This window comes from Hyalella azteca, unplaced genomic scaffold (assembly GCF_000764305.2).
Source record: "Hyalella azteca isolate HAZT.00-mixed unplaced genomic scaffold, Hazt_2.0.2 contig2628, whole genome shotgun sequence".
NCBI classification, from domain to species: domain Eukaryota; kingdom Metazoa; phylum Arthropoda; class Malacostraca; order Amphipoda; family Hyalellidae; genus Hyalella; species Hyalella azteca.
In genome coordinates, this window is record NW_025932895.1 from 234,466 (window position 1) to 253,601 (window position 19,136).

Genomic DNA, 19,136 nt, shown 5'->3' on the forward strand with positions numbered 1-19,136 from the left:
AATACGATTCAATCTCCGTTATTAACCGAGTATTGTAAATTTTATACAGAGATGACCAGTTTTTCATCTCTAAATAATCCTTGCTAAATTCAGGGTTCGGGAGCTCTCGGTATTCGGACTAAATTCTGCAGTTTTTCTGCCGCGCGGCATGAGCAGGTCGTGTTTTGACTCAATGCAGTTACGATAAGTCGCTATCAGCCCGTAATTTGCTAAACTGGATATTTTCGACATGACAAAAGAGAAGTAAGTGACTGAGAATACAATAAATGATAAATTATTTTCTTACATTGTCTATCTAACTTAACAATTTGAAAGTGTCAAACTAAATCAGTCTGAATGTGTATGTATGACAGTGGACTGACTATGCTCCATGGACAACCTTACCTGAGCCTGCCTGACGGACAGCCGGGACAGGTACTGAGGTAGTGTCGCAACCTCGCAAGTGACTTGAAGTGAGGTCACTGAGGACGAGTTAGACGTAGGAGTAGGACTGATACGTCTTACGTCATGGGACGCCTTTTTTTTTGTAAGCATGCTACATTCAACAGTATGTTCTACTGTTCTAGCACAATTTTCCTGTGCCAATTACTGATCAGGTGTCATTGGCTGAGCCTATTTTGGAATTTGTATACTAATAAGTAGAATCTCGTTGCTCCAAATCCAATTTCCATAATACAACAATATCAGTTTAAGCCTTTAAGGTTTTAAGCATTTATATTGTCTCATGTCAGTCACTTAGGTATTTGTAACATTGCGAAAGTTTACAGCTTTTACAGTCTCAAACTCAAAACTCTAATTTGGAACATTGGGCACAAGTTCCCTAAAATCATTTGTAAAAAGAAATGTTTGACAATTAATTTTCAAAATACCACATAAAAAATAGGCTGTTTTTCTTATTTTTTACTGAAGAAATTAGGTATTAGAAATTAGGAAAAGCTTCTGGGAATGGGGTAAATTGGCAAAATTTCTGGCTCTGGGCATTTTTGTCCAATGCATGGGTGGCTTGTGCCCACTGCCAATTGTCCAGTTTGGATGCAACTCACTGGCCACTGCTGCTAGGTATTTTGCTTTTGCTGAATGCTGAACCTGAGCTAACTGCCCAGACTGCTTGCCAACTCTGACTAGAAATTGGGACACATAGCTGGGAGCCTGGGATTGAGCCCATAGCTCTCTGCTGAACTTTAGCAGAACTGTAACAACTAGGCAGAAGCAAACTTTTAAAATGAACTGTAGGGTAAATCATGCATAGTGGCAAAGCAGAGTTTTTTTTAGACTCGCCCTCAAGTTCATTTTTGAGTCCTATAAGTAGATCAGTAAAGTATCCTTGATATCAGCATTATCATACATAAGAAATTAGTTTAATTCTTGAGTAAATGAAATTATAAATGAACTGATTCTAAAAAACCTCTGGTTTGCCACTATGGGTAAATGCGGTATATTCCAACACATTAAGGACGTAGCAAAAAATGAATGGCTATAAAAAAAGACCGTATGCGCAACTCTAGTTCTGTTTGCTTTATGTCACTCTCAAAATCCCGCACTACGCGCCAGCAACAATGAAACGTCACAAACTGTTGCCATATGTATTTAAAAGCCTTTGGAATGCAAATCTACCAAATCCATATATTCTGACACTGTGTGTGACAAAATTTGGCATTTTGTGAGACTAATTCTGGCCACTCGTCAAACTCTACTAATTCGTAATTCCGACCCTCATGTGTTTGAATTCCAATGGCTGTGTGAGCTGTATTGTAATACAACACAGCTTGGAATTGGAACACTATTGAATATTGAACACTACTTAATAAGGCTTTTAATTAAGAGCTATTAGGCTTTTAATTAAGAAAATTTTAATTTTTGCACACAGCTCGGAATGAGCTGTGTGCATCTAATTCTAAGCTGTGTTGGATTTAGTTTTTATGTGTCTAAAACCATCTCTTAACTTAATCATCTATTAATTTATTTACCACTTGAAATCAGCAAATACAAGTATACTTAAAGGATTCCTAATATATTCACAGACTTATTTAAAATTCTCAAACCATAATATTCTTTCTACACAAACAGTTTATCACTATTTGGTAGAGCAAGGTCTACTATCAACTTTGATACTTTTTTTTGATGTTCTCACTGGGTGACTTGCACTGTCTCTCTTTGGATCTCAACATTTTCCTGCCAGACGGCCCAGACCTAGTGTTTTGGCAATAGTATGGCGCGCAATAGTATGACTTCACTATTTCAACCATCAATGAATGCGTGGAACTAAGACAAAGCTTAATATAAAGGAAAAAAGTTGAAAAGTGTTGGAATTACCCACGATGTAGGAATATACCGCATTTACCCTAATTAAATTTATTTGATGCTAGAATGAAAATATATCTTTGTTTAACTTTTTTGTCAGCAGATTATCCTGTGAGATTTGCTGTTGACTTCTCATTGATGGTTGTTGTGCTCTAATCACCATACCGAAGTTCTTCAGGCCATTAGTTTCTGGCTGCAAGTTTTGAGGTCTTGAAGTTAATATCATTTTCTTACTCCAAAATGAATAAGTTACAAAAGTGTTAATGGAGATTTTTCTTTTTGCTTTTTTTCTTGGATTTCATGAAAGAGATTCTATGATCATCTTGGCATTAAATTAGTTATATCTATTGTGCTGTTTGAGAATTAAGGTTCTACATTGGCCAAGTTTATTTGAAAAAATGTATATAGGGTATACATAAATTCAAGTCTTACAATATGAATATATTCAAAACATTTAATTACTTTGTATTGTAAATACTGTCAAATGGGTAATAAGGGATGGGCAGGATAATAAGGGACAGTCCTTTGACATTTCATAGAAATGTTGTAGCACCTAAACTAATTAAAATTTTGCAAAACAAAAAAATAGTGCCATAAAGTTCAACACTTTTCCTATCTATGTAGCACAAAGTAAGTTGAGAAATCATACATTTACTATTACCTCTAAAAATCCTTGAAAAAAGTGTGAAAAGTGAGATTTTGGAAAAGTACTACCTCTGCTAAGGTCTGTAGCAAAAAAAAAAAAAAATATTCACCATTTTGAAAAATTTTGCTCACATAAAAGTTGCACTCGGTTGTTGGTTAAAAATGTGATTGACGGAATTATTGTATCTCATTCCAGAAAAAAATGAGGGACATTTCTGCACAATTGGGTATTAAGGGACACCCCTAAAAATGCATTTACAATAGAGCCTTGGTCAGCAAAGGCTCCAGTTGATAAAAAAATCAATCAAAAACAAATAATTTAGATTAGATTTACCTTGCTCAACAATAAAAATTTCACTTGACAAAAAATTAGTGCATCGGTCATTGCCTAATTGTGTATAGAATGTCATAGAAAGAATTGTTCACCAGGCAACATATAATGAAAAGTAATTAACCTAAACTATAATTTTTTTTCTCAGAAAATATGATGGATATCACTAAAATATTCCTTTGTGTTTTAGGTATGTATTTTTACAATTTTTTTTTGTTATAGTGAATTCACTTGATTTAATTAAAATGTTGCAAAATTTTAAGCTGTCCTGTAAGCTTACCTACAGAAGAAATGCTTCGTGGCTGCTGATATGAAGCTTGCAGTGGACAAGGTTGTTGTAAATGCTCAGTGGCATGTCCATGGATTAGGTAATTTCACATCAATAATACGGGAATGTAAGGATAAGGTAATATCACATCAATAATACGGGAATGTTAGGATAAGGTAATATCATATCAATAAAGAAAAATCACAGAAAAATGTAATTTATTCTACATTTAAATCATCTACAAAGGAAGAGGAGGACTTCAGAGTACTGTTAGTAATGGTTGAGCACACTCTGCATGCTTCAAACATTTTATTATTGAGTTTCATTTAGAGTGTCCCTCATTACCCCATTCCCAGGGGTGGTTCAGGAGGCTTTTATTTTGCGTTTGGCATCTTACAAATAGCTTATGGAATTTTTTCAGAGATGCCATATGATAGCCCTTGCCTACCTTTAAAATGAGGCCAAACTCGTTAATGAAATGTTTCATGGTAAGAAGTTAAGGAAAAATGCTCAAAACTGTCCCTTATTACCCCATTTGATGGTACATAAAGAATAAACCATAAGTTACCTGGTTCACAACAAATAGTATATAAAGTACCTAAACTAGTGTTGCTTGACACAAGTTATAACCATAATCATATAACTAATGTACAATTTTCTATCACAGGCTTGGTAATGAACTGCTATATAGCAGAATAGGCTACAAAGTTGATCGCTGGAAGTGGGTTCTTGACAGGCTCCCAAAAACTATTGACATCTCAAATCAAGATGACCTCAGTACAGACCCTGTGCTTTCTGCACAAGACCTGCAAGAGCTTGACCTCATAAGAGCATATGGTCTTGACAAAGTACCAAAAAGTCTTCCATGTCCGTAAGTATTGTATGCTACTTCTTAATTCTCTATTTAGATGTAAATGTTTTTACTGTAATAAATTAATTTTCTTCATTTACAAGCTAAGTATTATAATTACAATACCAGGAAAGCCACATTGCTAAATTTGTGTTTCTGATTGCACATTTCATATAAAATAATTTATAGATCTTAAGATGAATTTTGTTTTAAAAAATAAGTTTAAATTACTTTTTAATATACCGGTACCTAGAAATTTGTTCAAAACTAGTAAATTAGAAATAAATCAACCTTTTTAAATTGGAAACAATATTAATGTATGAAATTTTATTGCCGTACATATTTATTCTCTGCATTTTCATATTCTAGAGGCTAAGTGTAATTCACAAAAACAATTATAGCCTAGTTTCTTGTACTAATTACTACCAATAAGATAGTGCAGTGGGAATGTAACCACATTTTTAGTGCATTTTCTCAATGCACTATTGTGCTCGCCATGTCTGTCTGTCCGTCCGTTCGTGACCTCAAGTTTTCATCGACGAGAAAATGCGCTCTGTCACTCACTGCAGTGAGTACTGAGTTATATTTTTGCAGGAAGCGCTGCTCTCAGAATGTGTGGTGTCTTGCTAGCCTAAAAGCTGCCAGTGCTGCAGGCAAGTCAGGTTCTCGAGTGCCACTGCACCAGCAGGAGCGCACTGATCTCAACATGCCTGTGGGTCTGCAGAACACAGCCAACACCTGCTGGATCAATTCTGCCCTGCAACTCTTCTATCAACTCCGCAAATTTAGGTATCAAATATTGTCCTTGATTATTGGTTCTTTGGTATGCATCTTAACCCATTAACGACAATGATTCCCTGGAAAGTATTAAAACTTGTTTTATTTTAGGTATTTATTTAGATATCTTCTAATGAATTTTGAAGATAAATTCAAACTTTTTGTATTATTACTTGAAATATAGACAGGCAAGTATCTTGCCACCCTGCAATTAAAAAGTAGTATGCAAAAAGAAGAGTACAGGTAGAACAAGGAGAAATCTTAAGTACTTGAATGGATTAGCTAATGAAATCTCTGCCTATGTTGTCCACTTTGAGTTTGTTAAAAACCTTTCATCTAAAAGGTTTTCATACACTCTGAGGGTAGAGGAATGTTGCACATGCTGAAAAAATTAGTGGTACAGGGTGCCACATTCAGGGCCTCTGTTGTTTGGACTCTTGCCTTCATATGTCCTATGATGCTGACTGCCATACCAAATTGTATTCACAACAGACATTCAAACTGGACCTGCGTTTTCCAAAACCGCTACTCAAAAATTTCCTTTGGTTTGTTTTCAGATAACTGTTTTGTAGATGCATTGCTAAAATCCGTTACTAGATTTTGAACCTTGTTTTATCTATTTGTTTTGAGTTGATCGTATTGTACAGAATCGTCCAGAACAATAGTGAGCAAATTCTTGTTTCAAGGAGCTCTGGATTGCACATTACATCAGATGCATAACTGTAATGATCTGTTATGGCTTCAGGGATTTATTTTATTCTGGGAGGCTCTATCATTACTCTGACATTGTTCTAGTCATCTGCTTTTCATTTAATAGGAATAAATCATGAAGTACGTCAAGTGACTACCTAAAAACAAGAGTTACAATTAGTTACTACTAGTTTTCAAGTGGTATATGAACCACAGCACAACGCTGTGACTCGTTCAGAACATGTTAGGGAGGTACTTGTCTCATTACCATACTGTGAGACTCCATTTCAAACCACCACATACGTTATTTGGGAAAAATGTCATTTTCTCATATGGCAGTACGTATGCATGGGAAGTGTCGTTAATGGGTTAAGATTGCAATTAATTGATATTTATTTGTTTGAATTTTTTCTCATACATCTAGTATTGAGTGTCTAAGCTTCCTTGCTTGTATTACATTTAATTCTCTTGACCATAATTTCTGTACAAATAGCAATGCTTCACAAACACTGGTTCTTGATGCAGTTTTTCGTTATTATTCCATAGTTTCTCAGCTCATTTCTTATTCCCCTAATTAGAAATTCATGAATCAACAAGCAAAATATTGAGGGATGATTTTAACCAATAGTTTGTTACTCAATGAGCATCTGATGTCAATCTGTTGATTCACTGATATCAAGCACTAAATTTGTTTAGTGCTAAATAGTTTTTTAGTTTATTTGGTGCTAAATTTATTTACTGAGCCTCAAGTAGTCTCACATGTGTGCCTACAATTGTAATTTTTATTTACAGAATTGCAATCAATTCTGTTGAAGATTTTGATGGCGATCAAACTTTGGATTCACTGGTGTATCTTCTCCAAGTTGTCTTTGCTGAAATGGAAAGCCATCCATTCAAGTGAGTTACATGGTGGCATAAATTTTGTTTATCTACTTTAATCTCCCTTAGCATATTTCTCATGGTATTTAAATATCATAAATTATTCTTGATCATAAAGGTTTGTTTTGTGACTTCCATGAATGAGTATTTTTAGTGCATTTCTCATTAATGGAAAAAGGTGCTATTGTGCTTGCCATATCCGTCCGTATGTCTGTCCATCCGTGACTTCACGTTTTCGTCGACGAGAAAATGCGCTCTCTGTCAGTCACTGCAGTGAGTACTGAGTTATATTTTTTATTCTTAATTTTTTGTAATTGCAGAGCTATGGCCTGTAAAGCAGGAAGTGTCTTTGAGAAGCTGGGGATGTTTGCATCGCGTGAGGTGATGAAGAAAGATGCTAATAATGAGCTGCTGAAGTGTGTCTCAGAGTTCATGGAGAACACAATAGACTTGCTGCTGGCTGACAGCAGACTGGCGTCTCAGGTGGCCCCTCTCTTCACTATATCCCTCACGAGACTGGCGAGGTGAGCGCCGTGTGAGGTAGGACAGGCCCTCTGATATGGTCTTATCTTATTGGTACATTGAAATGGGACAGGCTCTCTGATATGGTCTTATCTTATTGGTACATTGAAATGGGACAGGCTCTCCAATATGGTCTTATCTTATTGGTACATTGAAATGGGACAGGCTCTCTGATATGGTCTTATCTCATCAGTACATTGAAATGCATTATTTAAATTTGTTAGATTGTTAAGAAACACCAAATGTTTGTTTTTAATAGAAAACATAGTTATTCTTGATTGTATTTCAGTTATTTCCTGCAGCATCTTTGTGCTTCACCTTGCACTTGGGCTTAATTTCTTCTAAATTCTGCTTTGTAAAATTCTTCTCTTCTTATGTCTTGTTATATAATTACACAAAAGTTGTGCTCATTTTCAACAGCCTGATTACGTTGGTGTTGCAGATGGCAGTGCAGCAAGTGCAGTCGAGTGCATGAGTATGAGTTGTCGCCAGCCTCATCCTTCACCATGGGCGCCTACATCAGCGCTGACCAGGCTCCTCTGCAGCAGTGCCTCATGGACCTCCAGGTCACATTCCTCAATATTCATACTTCAGACCACCTTACCAGGTCACAAAAATTAATCAACACGAGTGTATATAAATTACAACCGCCTCAACAGGTCACATTCTTCAATATTCATACATTACATCCACCTTGAAACTGATGATTTGTATGCAACAGGAATGTGCTACCAATCTCGTTATATACCTTAATCAGATGGTTTGTATTTTTTTATAATTTAAACTCCTGAATCACAATTTCAGTTACTCAACATTTGTTTTATTGACAATTTTTGTTAATAATTTATGTAACGAGGTATTATTTAATAATGTTTTTCTTTAACTCTGAATCATTTATAGTTGGCCTTTGAAACGAGTTCTGTTGGAGATTCCCTTGGAGAGCTTCCTGCTCTCGCCCTCCTGAGGCTGCTCTGAGACCAGGCTTGTTCTCCTGAGGCTGCTCTGAGACCAGGCTTGTTCTCCTGAGGCTGCTCTGAGACCAGGCTTGTTCTCCTGAGGCTGCTTTGAGACCACATTTTATCTGCAGGCGGAGACACAGACGGGCGTGTTGATGGTGTGTGGTGGGAGCGACTCAGGGAGTCTCAACGCCTCCCTGAGCGGGTGTGGCAGTACGGTGAAGGTGGACAGAGTCGTCACTCCCAAGCTACGCAGCCTGCCTGCTTACCTCATCATCAGGAACAACAGTCTGGTGTGAGGTTTTGAACAACCCTTCATTTTGCTTTCTTTTCTATTGTTCGGTGTGAATTTGAAATATTTTTGTTTTTATGAAATTCGTAAATTGAGTTATTCATTCTGCTACGATGTGCATTTATTGACAGTACAAATATAGTATGATATTTGAGTATTTTGAGTGCCGGAGGTATAAGCACCTGTGACCTAATTTCAGATGTTACAGAGTTTGAGGTTTTTACTATGAAATGTGGTGCAGGTCAGATGATGTTAAGCGTCGTCTGCATGTGGTGTATCCCGAGCTGCTGGACCTGAGCAGCCACACACTAGACGGACAGCCTGCACTGTACCAGCTCACTGGCGTGGTCTTCCACCACGGCTACTGGGCAAAGCATTACTCGGGTGAGTCGCGTTATTGTTCACTTTTTTGTGTCTTGTGGAGTCCAGGAGAACTTGTTAGGCATCAATGGTCGTTAGGTCAAGCTTGCTTATTTGAACAGTTTGAACTACATTTGTTGCTTGGATTTTTGTATGGTTCTGGTCGGGGTTTGCCTAGTCCAGTTATTCTGGTAGGATAATGGTGATGCTGCTTGCAACTTGTGGTGTGTCTTTATGGCATGTGTAAATGCTTGCGGATTAACTTCTTTATAGCTTCGTTCCCTGTTATTCTTATGAACGTTAAACATGTAATGAAACCTATTATAGGATCGTTCGTCCAGATGGGAAGAAAATATCTAGCCCATATTTGATGCTGCTTCTAACTTTATTAAATACCTTCCTTGACCTGTAAGTTGTTTATTCACGAGAAATTTTGTGCCTTCATGGCTCAAATCAATTAAATAATTGCCCATACATTAGTTTCCTTTGTCACTTTAGTTAAGTCGCTCTAATATGATGGAGATTCTAGTATTTTTATTTAAAATTTCAGCCCAAGTGAAAACCGACGATGGGAACTGGTTTAGCTTCAACGATGAGGAGGTCATGGAGATGAGCTTCAAAGCTGCTGCTGCCTCCCAGTCCAACCCTCAGGAAAATCATCCCAACTATTTCAGCTTAGGTAAAGCATTCAACTTTACATTTTAGATGTGGCTAGGTACTTCTGCTCGCTTTGTTATGATTTTTATGCAGGAATGTGACAACTATTCTCACCATATTCTCTGAAGTATCGATACCTGCTTGTTCTTGATTATATATACACATATATATAAATATAGTATGCGATTATGTTACGTATTATACGATTATAATCGTATACATAATATGTGCATAGTAATTGTATACCTACATATTATACGATTATAAAAGTTAATAATTTCATGATGATTGCCTGGCAAGTAATTTGGAATATCCATTAAAATACACTGTAATATTGTTTAGAATTATAAAGTAGTTAATGTGACGAATATTTGTTGATCAGGTTCAGTGAGCGCCAAGTACAAGAGCAAGGACGGGGAGCGCGTGTCCCGAGGAGCCTTCATTTGGCTCTACTCCCTGATGGAGGACGCCCCCGCCCCGCCCCTCCTGCCGCCCCCACAACCTGTTCTGGAGTTCATCAGCCATCGCCGGACTCTTCAACAAGTGCGTATATTGTTGATCTGCGTTGACCGTATCGCAGCAAACCTACCTCATCAGTCAGAGTTAATTTAAAGATTATGGTGATATATTGTCAACAACAGCTGGCTGCTGGCAGATATACTTATATTGTCTTGTATGACTTGCAGGACGACAACAGCAGGCTGCTGGCAGATATACTTATATTGTCTTGACTTACAGGACGACAACAGCAGGCTGCTGGCAGATATACTTATATTGTCTTGTATGACTTGCAGGACGACAATAGCAGGCTGCTGGCAGATATACTTATATTGTCTTGTATGACTTGCAGGACGACAATAGCAGGCTGCTGGCAGAAATACTTATATTGTCTTGACTTGCAGGACGACAACAGCAGGCTGCTGGCAGACATACAGTCAGAGCGCCAGAGTCTAGTAGAGGAGCTTGCAGTGACGGACCCCAATGAGCCGTACACGGCGATGAGTGAAGCTCTGCTGCTCGCGTGGCTGTCTTCAGAAGAGCGCGAGTTCTCGGCGCAGTCCTGCACTCTGCCGCCCCTGCGCTGTGCCCACGGCAGACTCAAGCCTCTCCTCGGTCACGCCGTCAAGTGTGTCAGGACCGAGGCCGTGAGTTTGCTCGCGTGTCAAGTCCCCTTTAACTGAGTTTTTTTGGATCATTAGAATGAAATTTTTGATTTCTTAATGAAAGTTTTATTGTTGATGTTGACCCGTGTAGACTGTTTGTGTCTGAACACTAATGAAATTTCCATAAAAGCCATGTGAATGTCACGTGAGGGAGAAGTGGTTATGAATGATGCTGTAAGAATACTGAAGCTGTTCATTGAGAGTTATGACACATGCACATTGGGAGCGCTTCTATAGTCGAGGCTCCAAGTGAACGATTTAAAAATAATTAGATTACCAACTATACTGAATTCCTGAGAATTTAGCAAAAATTTTAAGAATTGGTTTGGACCCTATTGATGGTGTTACAGAAATTTTTCAAAATTTTTAAAAATTGGACCCTATTGATGGTGTTACAGAAATTTTTCACAAGCACCATCTCGGAATGACAAACGATACAATCTTTTCAGATTTGAGCCTAAATTGCTGATGATATCCATGATGCCACGAGCATACACACCACATGCATTCTCAAGTACAGTAAATTTAGGAGTAATATGTCTTGTGCAGCTCCAGCAGCTACTGACGCACAGATGCGGCATCCATGTGGCCCACCGAACTCTGCTCGCAGTCACTCACAACTCAACCAAGACCTCCTGCCAGGGCGATAGTCCAAGCAGAGTGGCAGAGAGCAGTGGATGTTCTCAGAGCATGAATGGTTCTATGAAGACCTCGAGTTTTAATGGATTTCGTGAAAAAGAGTCCGATAGCAAAATGAATGATTCTGATGTTGCTTCTTCGACCGGATCGCCAAATTCCACCCTCCCACATGACGTGATAAATGGTGTCTCTACTCGTGTAGCTGATACACAAGATGCATCTCTTTCCGAAACTGCAATGGAGACATCTGGTGTATTGAAATTACTCCAAACATTCCCGTATACTGAACATCAGTGCCGAGAATGCGTTGCTAAGCACGCCCGACACATTTTGTTCCTTGAAAAGCTCCGCATGTTACATAAACTGTACAAAAAAGAGGCTCTACAACAATATAGCGAGTGAGTGCTGCATTATTTTAGCGTAAATGTGAGGAATTGTTTAATTATTTATCTCTCACTGTATTTAGACTTGATAAATTGGTTATCTAGATTGTAATTGAGTTAGAGCATAAGTCAAAATGGAATTTCTGACATTCTTTAACCTATATGATATAAAAAGCATAAATCATAACTGTTTTCGACTATATCGGTGTAGTGTTCTCGGTTTTATTATTTAATGATACTTGTATTAGAAATTGATACATGTATTATCAAATGATACATGTATTAATAAATGATACATGTGTTACTAAATGATACTTGTATCAATGAATGATAGTTGTTTTAACAAGTGATACTTTTTCATCAGGGGCTTGAAAGCGGTCGGTGCTGTGAGCTTGGATCTGTGGCCTAAACTAGCGGCCAGACTCTACGTCAAACATCACGGCATCGACATGAGTTATGGTGTGTACTGAATACCAGACCAGCACGCCTTAGCGTTTGTTGTTTAATTTCCTGTGGTACTTTGAGGCGAGATAAATCTGCGCGTCAACTTTCATGAAATGTTTACTTAAGTTTATGAAATGATTTTGTTTAGGTGCCCTTAAGCCGTGTCGCTTGATGCACGGCCAATGGATGCCCACCAAATTAGGCTGTATTTCAGTTTAGAAATCTAACAGCAACGAAAATATATACTGAATTGTTGTGTGCAGATGCCTTCTCTGATTTAGCTGAATCTGTTGGTGAAAAAGACGAGCCTGCAGTAGAAGAGGCTGCAAACCAGTCAAATGACGTCACAGAATCCAAGCCTGATCTCGAAAGTGATGCTTCTCGTCTCTGCTCGGACGCTCAAGCGGACCAGCAAGACAAACCTGACAGTTCTCTGGGCTTCAAATTATTCAATGAAGATATCGTGTGTTCTCATAATCAATTCAATACACAAGCTTCTGTATTTTATCTGCCTGTTGCAAGTTATAACACAATATTAAGACTATTAGGCGATGATGTCCATCCCGCAACGGTGCTGGACGACTTCGAGCCGTGCTTGGAGTGCCAGCAGGTCTTGGTCGAGACGGAGACAGCGTGTGAGCTCGGCGCGTCCCAAAGAAATAAATTACCTGCTTTATTTGCCGACAAGAAACGACCATCTCTAACCAGGGATTGCGGATCTCGTGTTTTCCTTCTTGATCGCGACGTTTTCAATGATTGGCGGACTTACGTTCGTGGCTGCGTTAAGGGAGTTCCTGAGAAAAAACCTCATTTTTCCAACGAAGATCTTTTGTGTGTGCATCGGAAACTCAACTATAACCCTTCTATCCTGGATCCTGCCAGGTGAAAATGTTGTGTTCATTTCTACATATAAAGTTGTCAGTTGATGACTTCGCTCTTGCTTTACAAATTACTTGTTTCAACTGAAATGATTCATGTGATCTGATTTTCATTGTAGAATTGATTGATTGTCACATGATTGTCACCACGAGTTCGCGAACATTTTTAGTCTATAGATTATCGCAGCATCATCTTTTTTCGATACCTACCCCGTCACAGGCAAGGCACTTATTGTTATCACCGACTTAGTATCAGTCTACCCTAAGTTGTACCAAATAATCTTACTTCCCTCAGATTCTCACGACTTTGGGTGCTTGTGTGGCCTGAGGAGTGGACAATAATTGAACAGCTCTATGGGTCCATGGCCAGTAGCGCAATTCAAGCCACTATATCTTCTGATGGACTTATTGACATAATACCAGGTATGGCTTGAACCTATTGTCGTAATAAATGCATTTAAATATTATACACCAAAGTGTCCTTAATCCTAAATTCTGCAACAGTATACAAAAAAGGATCATAACAGCGTCAATGATTCATCATAGGTACCGTAAACTGGGGTAACTTTGACTCCCGGGGTAATTTTGACCACTTTTGGTTTTTTAACAAAAACCCCCAAAACTCAAAAAGCATTTGACATAGAGAAATTTTGTCAATGGGCATTAAAGACCTAATACTGAGGCTACATAACACAAAAGAAAGATTTAAAAAGTTTGCATATCTAATAGGTTAAAAAAATTAAAATGTGACCCACAAAAAACAGCTATTTTTTTAAAGCCTGTCAGAGTACCCCCTCCAATTTTTTTATTTTTTGACAAAATAACTCCAGGTTTTGATGCATTGTAGTAGAACTCTTCTAGTTACATATGCAAAAAACGAATTTGCGAAAAGTGTCATAATTTGCAAATTGGGGGCGCCGCCCCCCAATGGGGTAACTTTGACCACCTAATGGCAGCCGTGACGGGGTAACATTGACCGGCTTGGAAATTAAGTTAAAATTACCATAAGTACCTATATAACATATTTTATGTTTGATACACCTATGAATGTTTTTTTCTTCATGTTTCAGACTCTACAGAGTCTTATATATGGTAATTTTAACCTAATTTCCAAACTGGTCAATGTTACCTCGTCACGGCTGCCATTAGATGGTCACATTTTGCCCATTTGGGGGCAGCACCCCCCATTTGCAAACTATGACACTTTCCTAAAATTTTTCTTTTGCATATGTAACTAGAAGAGTTCTACTACAATGCATGGAGTTATTTGGAGTTATTTTACCAAAAAATAATATTGATTTTACCACCCGGTCAAAGATACCCCCAGAGCTGGGGTAAAAAAGACCAGCGATTTTTTTTAAATACATCAAAACTATGAGAGGCAGGAGCCAGCAATTTATGGTGAGTAAAGCTAGAGTATAGACCTGTATTTTGCATGTTTCAATTTAAGTTTAACTTATCTAGTAAAAAAATGGCATCATTTTGAAAAAAAGTGGTCAAAGTTACCCCAGTTTACGGTATTTAAAATCACTGATGAATTTACAGATGTTTGCAATGAAGGCTGTGTGGAGTCTCAGGCCCTCCTCGACTACGAGGATCTCTTCGAGTATCAGAACGAAGTCATTTACGTTCGCCAAGTGCACTCTGAAGACGACATCCCTCAGCGGGCGGTGGCTGGGACACGCTCCATGGGTCCTGCTCCGACGCCTCCCTGTGTTGTCACAAGCTCACAGGACCTGGTCAGCGCATCACGCAAGAATTTAAATAAGCCTGGTAATGTTTCATGTGCCGCCATGGATGACAGACAAACAACCTCTTCCGACTTGAGTGGTTCTGACCTGAAGTGCGATGCTGGTGTAGACGGCGGACCTCAGGCTTGTGGCACCGCTACACTTGAGGGCAACGAGAAGCGTCCGTTAGACGAGAGCTCTGTGCAGGTGAAGTAATTATATTGTTGAATTCAGTTTCAAACTTATTATGTAGTAAATCACTTACAGACTTTTTATTTTTGTCACTTCGAAATGTTTTAATTTTTTTTTGCTTCCTTGAAACGAATTTGCTGATACTAGATGTAATATTTATTCACACAAATTAAGTTGTAGTTCTATTTTTTGGATTTGTGCGATGATATTGAAAGTAATGTCTGCAATGTCTTCTCTTAAAAAAATATAGCATTTTCTTAACATTATATCAGTAGGTGAATATTAATGGCATTAACTGCATTAACTATTAATGGCTGCAGAGTTTCTATAATTGTTTCTTATGATGCAGGGTTCTTCAGGATCCAGGAAAATTGCTCGCCTGGAAACGGTTCAAAACGGAACGTCGACCAACGGCGCCATCATGCCTCCAGCAGCTGGGGAATCTTCAATTTCTTCTGCTGGCGCTCAGTCTGGAGACTCGGCGATCTGCTTGTCACGACCTGCGGCTGTAGCTTCAGACGAGTCCGTGTCATCCTCGGTTAGTTCAACCACTTCGAAGTGCAGCAAAACTCGTGATGGCGGCGATGCCGTGACCCATTCTCCCCCTGCCATTGCGCCCCCCTCGTCTGCGGACGCTGCTGTGCCTGCGTGTACTCCCTCGCAGCCCGTGGTCTCCGGGAACTCCCGCCAGAGCGGCCGGCGACGCTGCCCCAAGGGAGGCGCCCAAACTAAAGTCGCCACCGCCAGGCTCGTGCGCGCCTCTCAATACTTCGCCTCCACCGACACCATCAGACAAGTGCAGAATTTTGTGAGTTTTCTTGCACCAACTTCAGGGCTCGATTTAACGTTGCTCAGTTCTGACGATATTATAATCATGATGTTCGTTATCGACTAGTGTGTAACTTTTAGAATCTTTTATGCTTGTTCTGTTAACTATTTCAAGTTATTGTAATATTAAACATATAAAATTGTAATCCTTGCTGCCTTTTTCGCCGTTTTCCGTGGTCAAGTGAATTCAATGCTATAAAACTAACTACTTGAGTAGGTAGCAATTTAGTAATTGAAATTGTTAGTAATTGTTATATGTAAGTAAGTAACACAACAGAAAAGTTTTGTGTTGTGTTTGAAGATCGTCTACCTACAGCGTGCTGGTTTGTTAGTAATTATTATGTGTAAGTAAGTAACACAACACAACAGTTATATATTGTGTTTGAAGTTCGTCTACATCCAGCGCGCTGGTTCGCCACACTTGTTTCGGTCGCAGATAGCGGAGAAGACGGGCGTGTGGCCGATGCTGCAGACGGTGTGGCTGGTCTGGTCGGAGGACCTGGCTGCTGCCGTGTCTCTGCCTCCTGTCCCTGCACCTGTGCTGCTGGGGGAGGAACACCTCACCATGACCCTGGGGGCTCTTAGGGTCAGACCTGGAGACACCATCTACTTCAAGGCCGCTGTGAGTTGCCAGCAATTGCTGGGGCGATCTACTTCATGTTGGTGCTGGATTCTTCATACGAACCTGCCTCACCAAAGATCCACAATTGCGCTTGTGATCCTGCAGGCTTAGCATAGATAAAAGTTTGTTGCGATCAGGTAACAATTACGTTGTTATCTTGATCTGTCACTGCCCATCTACTGCATTTCTAAACTAACCATAAATGCGTGTATTTCCATTGGCTTTCACGATACGCTTGACTTTCATATTTACATTGCATTAGTAATCTGTCGTTCTCGATGCTGGATTACTACAGCAATACGTTGATAATGTCTGCAAAGTGATTATCCTATGTCTGTGCACGTCTTTGTGTGACTCATTCCGGCGGAAAGTTAGTTTGTTCAGTAAACATACAAGGAAGTAAATATACCACATAAATGCCTCACTTATCACGGGTATTGCGTTCCAGCCCTCGGCCGCGATGGGAAATTGATTGACTGATATTACTAATTTGAGCATTAATATTGTACTTTTTTATTTTTTTTGTAAACTAATTGTTTGTAATTTTGCGCTAATTACAAAATTAATTAAGAGTGCGGGAAGGAAACCCTTCAAGCAGCACTCTCATTACCGGTCACGTTACGCGAGCTGTTTAAATCTGCCCATTGATTTTCTCAGAGACCTGCTAACCAACAAAGCTCTGCAAATAATTCTTCTTATTAATATATCACTAATTAATTGTTTTCATTAATTAATGATTATTCATTATTTATAAATCGTTAATTTATTTTTAATCAATAATTTGTATTGATCGTTCATTAATTATTAATCACTGAATATTAATTACTGGTCTTCTTTAATCAATGAATATTCTCATTAATATTTATTAAAAACCCACAATGAGGTGAAGCCGCGTCAAGAGAAGCGTGATACAGCGAAAAATTTCCGTGTATATTTTCAATTGAAGTGACAATATTTTTGTTGCAGAAAGAGGACCTGGAGAAAGCTGCTGGCGACGGCATCATTGAGTATGAAGAAATATCAGCCTGAGTGCCGGCGGTGGACATTTAAGTTTGCATGGATTTTATTGAGTATTTTGGATTTTATTCAGTATTTCCCCCTCGAGGTGCAAGGGAATTTTGCTGTGCCCGGAAACGTGTGACCTGCTAGTGCCTGTTAGATCAGCTACTTCTTCCAGATCAAAGATTCCTTGTTGAATTTAGTTAGTATGGAACTTAAGGAACTTTTCACAAAGTTTTAGGCAACATTTAACTGCGGTATTTTAGTTAGACTTGTTTTACGTTTCTTTCAGCTGGATTGAAATATTTTCTTCAATCGGAATTGAATATTTTCTTTGATTGAATATTTTCTTTGATTGGAACTAGATTATTTTAATTTTTGTGTATGATGACTATAGTCTCTCATCCTCATAGATCATTTATTTATAACAAAAATATTTTTGAATGTTATTTTCTTCATTCTTGTGTAGATACTCACGTTATTTTAGACAGAACTCACGTTATTATTTTAGATAGATTTCAGATTTTCCTTTTGAAATGTGATGGTGACTCATGAAAACTGCAGAATAGATTTTGTGTGCATATTGAAGATGGAGAAATGATTAAAATGACCGCAAACTTGTCTATTTCTTGCTTGCTATCTTCACCTTCCCCTTCAAATGGTTACACAGTCCAAGCTAGTTAGTCATATCTAATACTAATAATCTAATAGAGAAGTGCAATTATCGGCACTAAATATTCTGTAATCTGATTAGTATGCGTGTTCACCTAGCACACATTTATTAATTTACTACCACCGATAGTCTAGTGTCAGTTTCTAGGGAACACGCGACGATGTTTCCAGTCTGATGAAACATGAACAGGTTATTTAAGCTAGGATAATTTCTTAGTGCAATTCTTGTTTAGTTAACCCGCAGGCTGAGGAAGAGACCTGGGCCTATACTTTCAAAAAAAAGTTAAGAGATCTTAAGTTCATCAGCCAATCACTGACGGCCTTTCAAGCAAAATCCACCGATCATAGACCAGAAAATAGAGCGTAAGTACTTACGTTCACTTAGCGTATTTTGAAAGTACGGCCCCTGATCTTCTTCCTCACGGGGAACTGGTCACGCTCCCCCGGGCTCCCAGTGACGATGGGGACTTGAGATTTTTTAATATTAATCTTGAATAATATTAACAATATATATTATTAATCTTTAAAAAATAAAAAAAAAATAATAATATTCTTACTAATAATATTAAGAAGATTAATAATGATGGGTACTTAGTACCCTTCATTATTAATCTTCTTTATCTTTTTTAAAAATCTGTAAGATTTTTTTTATGGCTGAGATTTTTGGCGGCAGCAAAGTGACTGCACCATTTTTGTGAGGTGATGAGATCATTTTGACATTTGTGAAGGCAGTGTGAGTGTTGTAGCTGTGTGAGTGTTGTAGCTGTGTGAGTGTTGTAGCTGTGTGAGTGTTGTAGCTGTGTGAGTGTTGTAAGGGGTCAAGTTGTTGTGTAGGCAGGGCAGTTGTGGAGTTGCGTGTTAATTAGCAAGCTTGCTTTGGGGCAAATATCTTGTGTCGGCAAAAATTAGAGGTTATTTTTTTCTTCACTCTCAACTATTAAAATTTAAACTATAAGCATATAAGTTATAAAAAAAATGTGGAATTACTTATAGAAGATAGGCAAATTTCTAAAATTTTAGGTCTAGAACAAAAAGAACATGGATCACAAACGAAGTTT

General features: G+C 38.4%; 1 protein-coding gene across 1 annotated transcript; it reads left to right on the forward strand.

Moving 5' to 3' along the window:
- The first annotated feature begins 136 nt into the window (after positions 1–136).
- Positions 137–18,029, forward strand: LOC108674230 (ubiquitin carboxyl-terminal hydrolase 48). Its single transcript, XM_018162166.2, has 19 exons — positions 137–243; positions 4,213–4,416; positions 4,990–5,184; positions 6,655–6,759; positions 7,062–7,265; positions 7,706–7,829; positions 8,351–8,514; positions 8,753–8,895; positions 9,422–9,550; positions 9,911–10,071; positions 10,431–10,673; positions 11,241–11,728; positions 12,078–12,172; positions 12,421–13,039; positions 13,331–13,458; positions 14,581–14,972; positions 15,307–15,765; positions 16,222–16,407; positions 17,374–18,029. The coding sequence occupies exons 1-19, from the start codon at positions 230–232 to the stop codon at positions 17,434–17,436; spliced, it is 4,116 nt and encodes a 1,371-aa protein (XP_018017655.1). The 5' UTR covers positions 137–229; the 3' UTR covers positions 17,437–18,029.
- The last annotated feature ends 1,107 nt before the right edge of the window (positions 18,030–19,136 follow it).

What these genes read in the sequence shown, in the direction of transcription:
- LOC108674230 (XM_018162166.2), top strand. An exon ending in AGTGCCTCATGGACCTCCAG is followed by an intron (nt 7,830 to 8,350) that starts GTCACATTCCTC and finishes TTTTATCTGCAG; the next exon opens with GCGGAGACACAGACGGGCGT. An exon ending in TCAGACAAGTGCAGAATTTT is followed by an intron (nt 15,766 to 16,221) that starts GTGAGTTTTCTT and finishes TTTCGGTCGCAG; the next exon opens with ATAGCGGAGAAGACGGGCGT.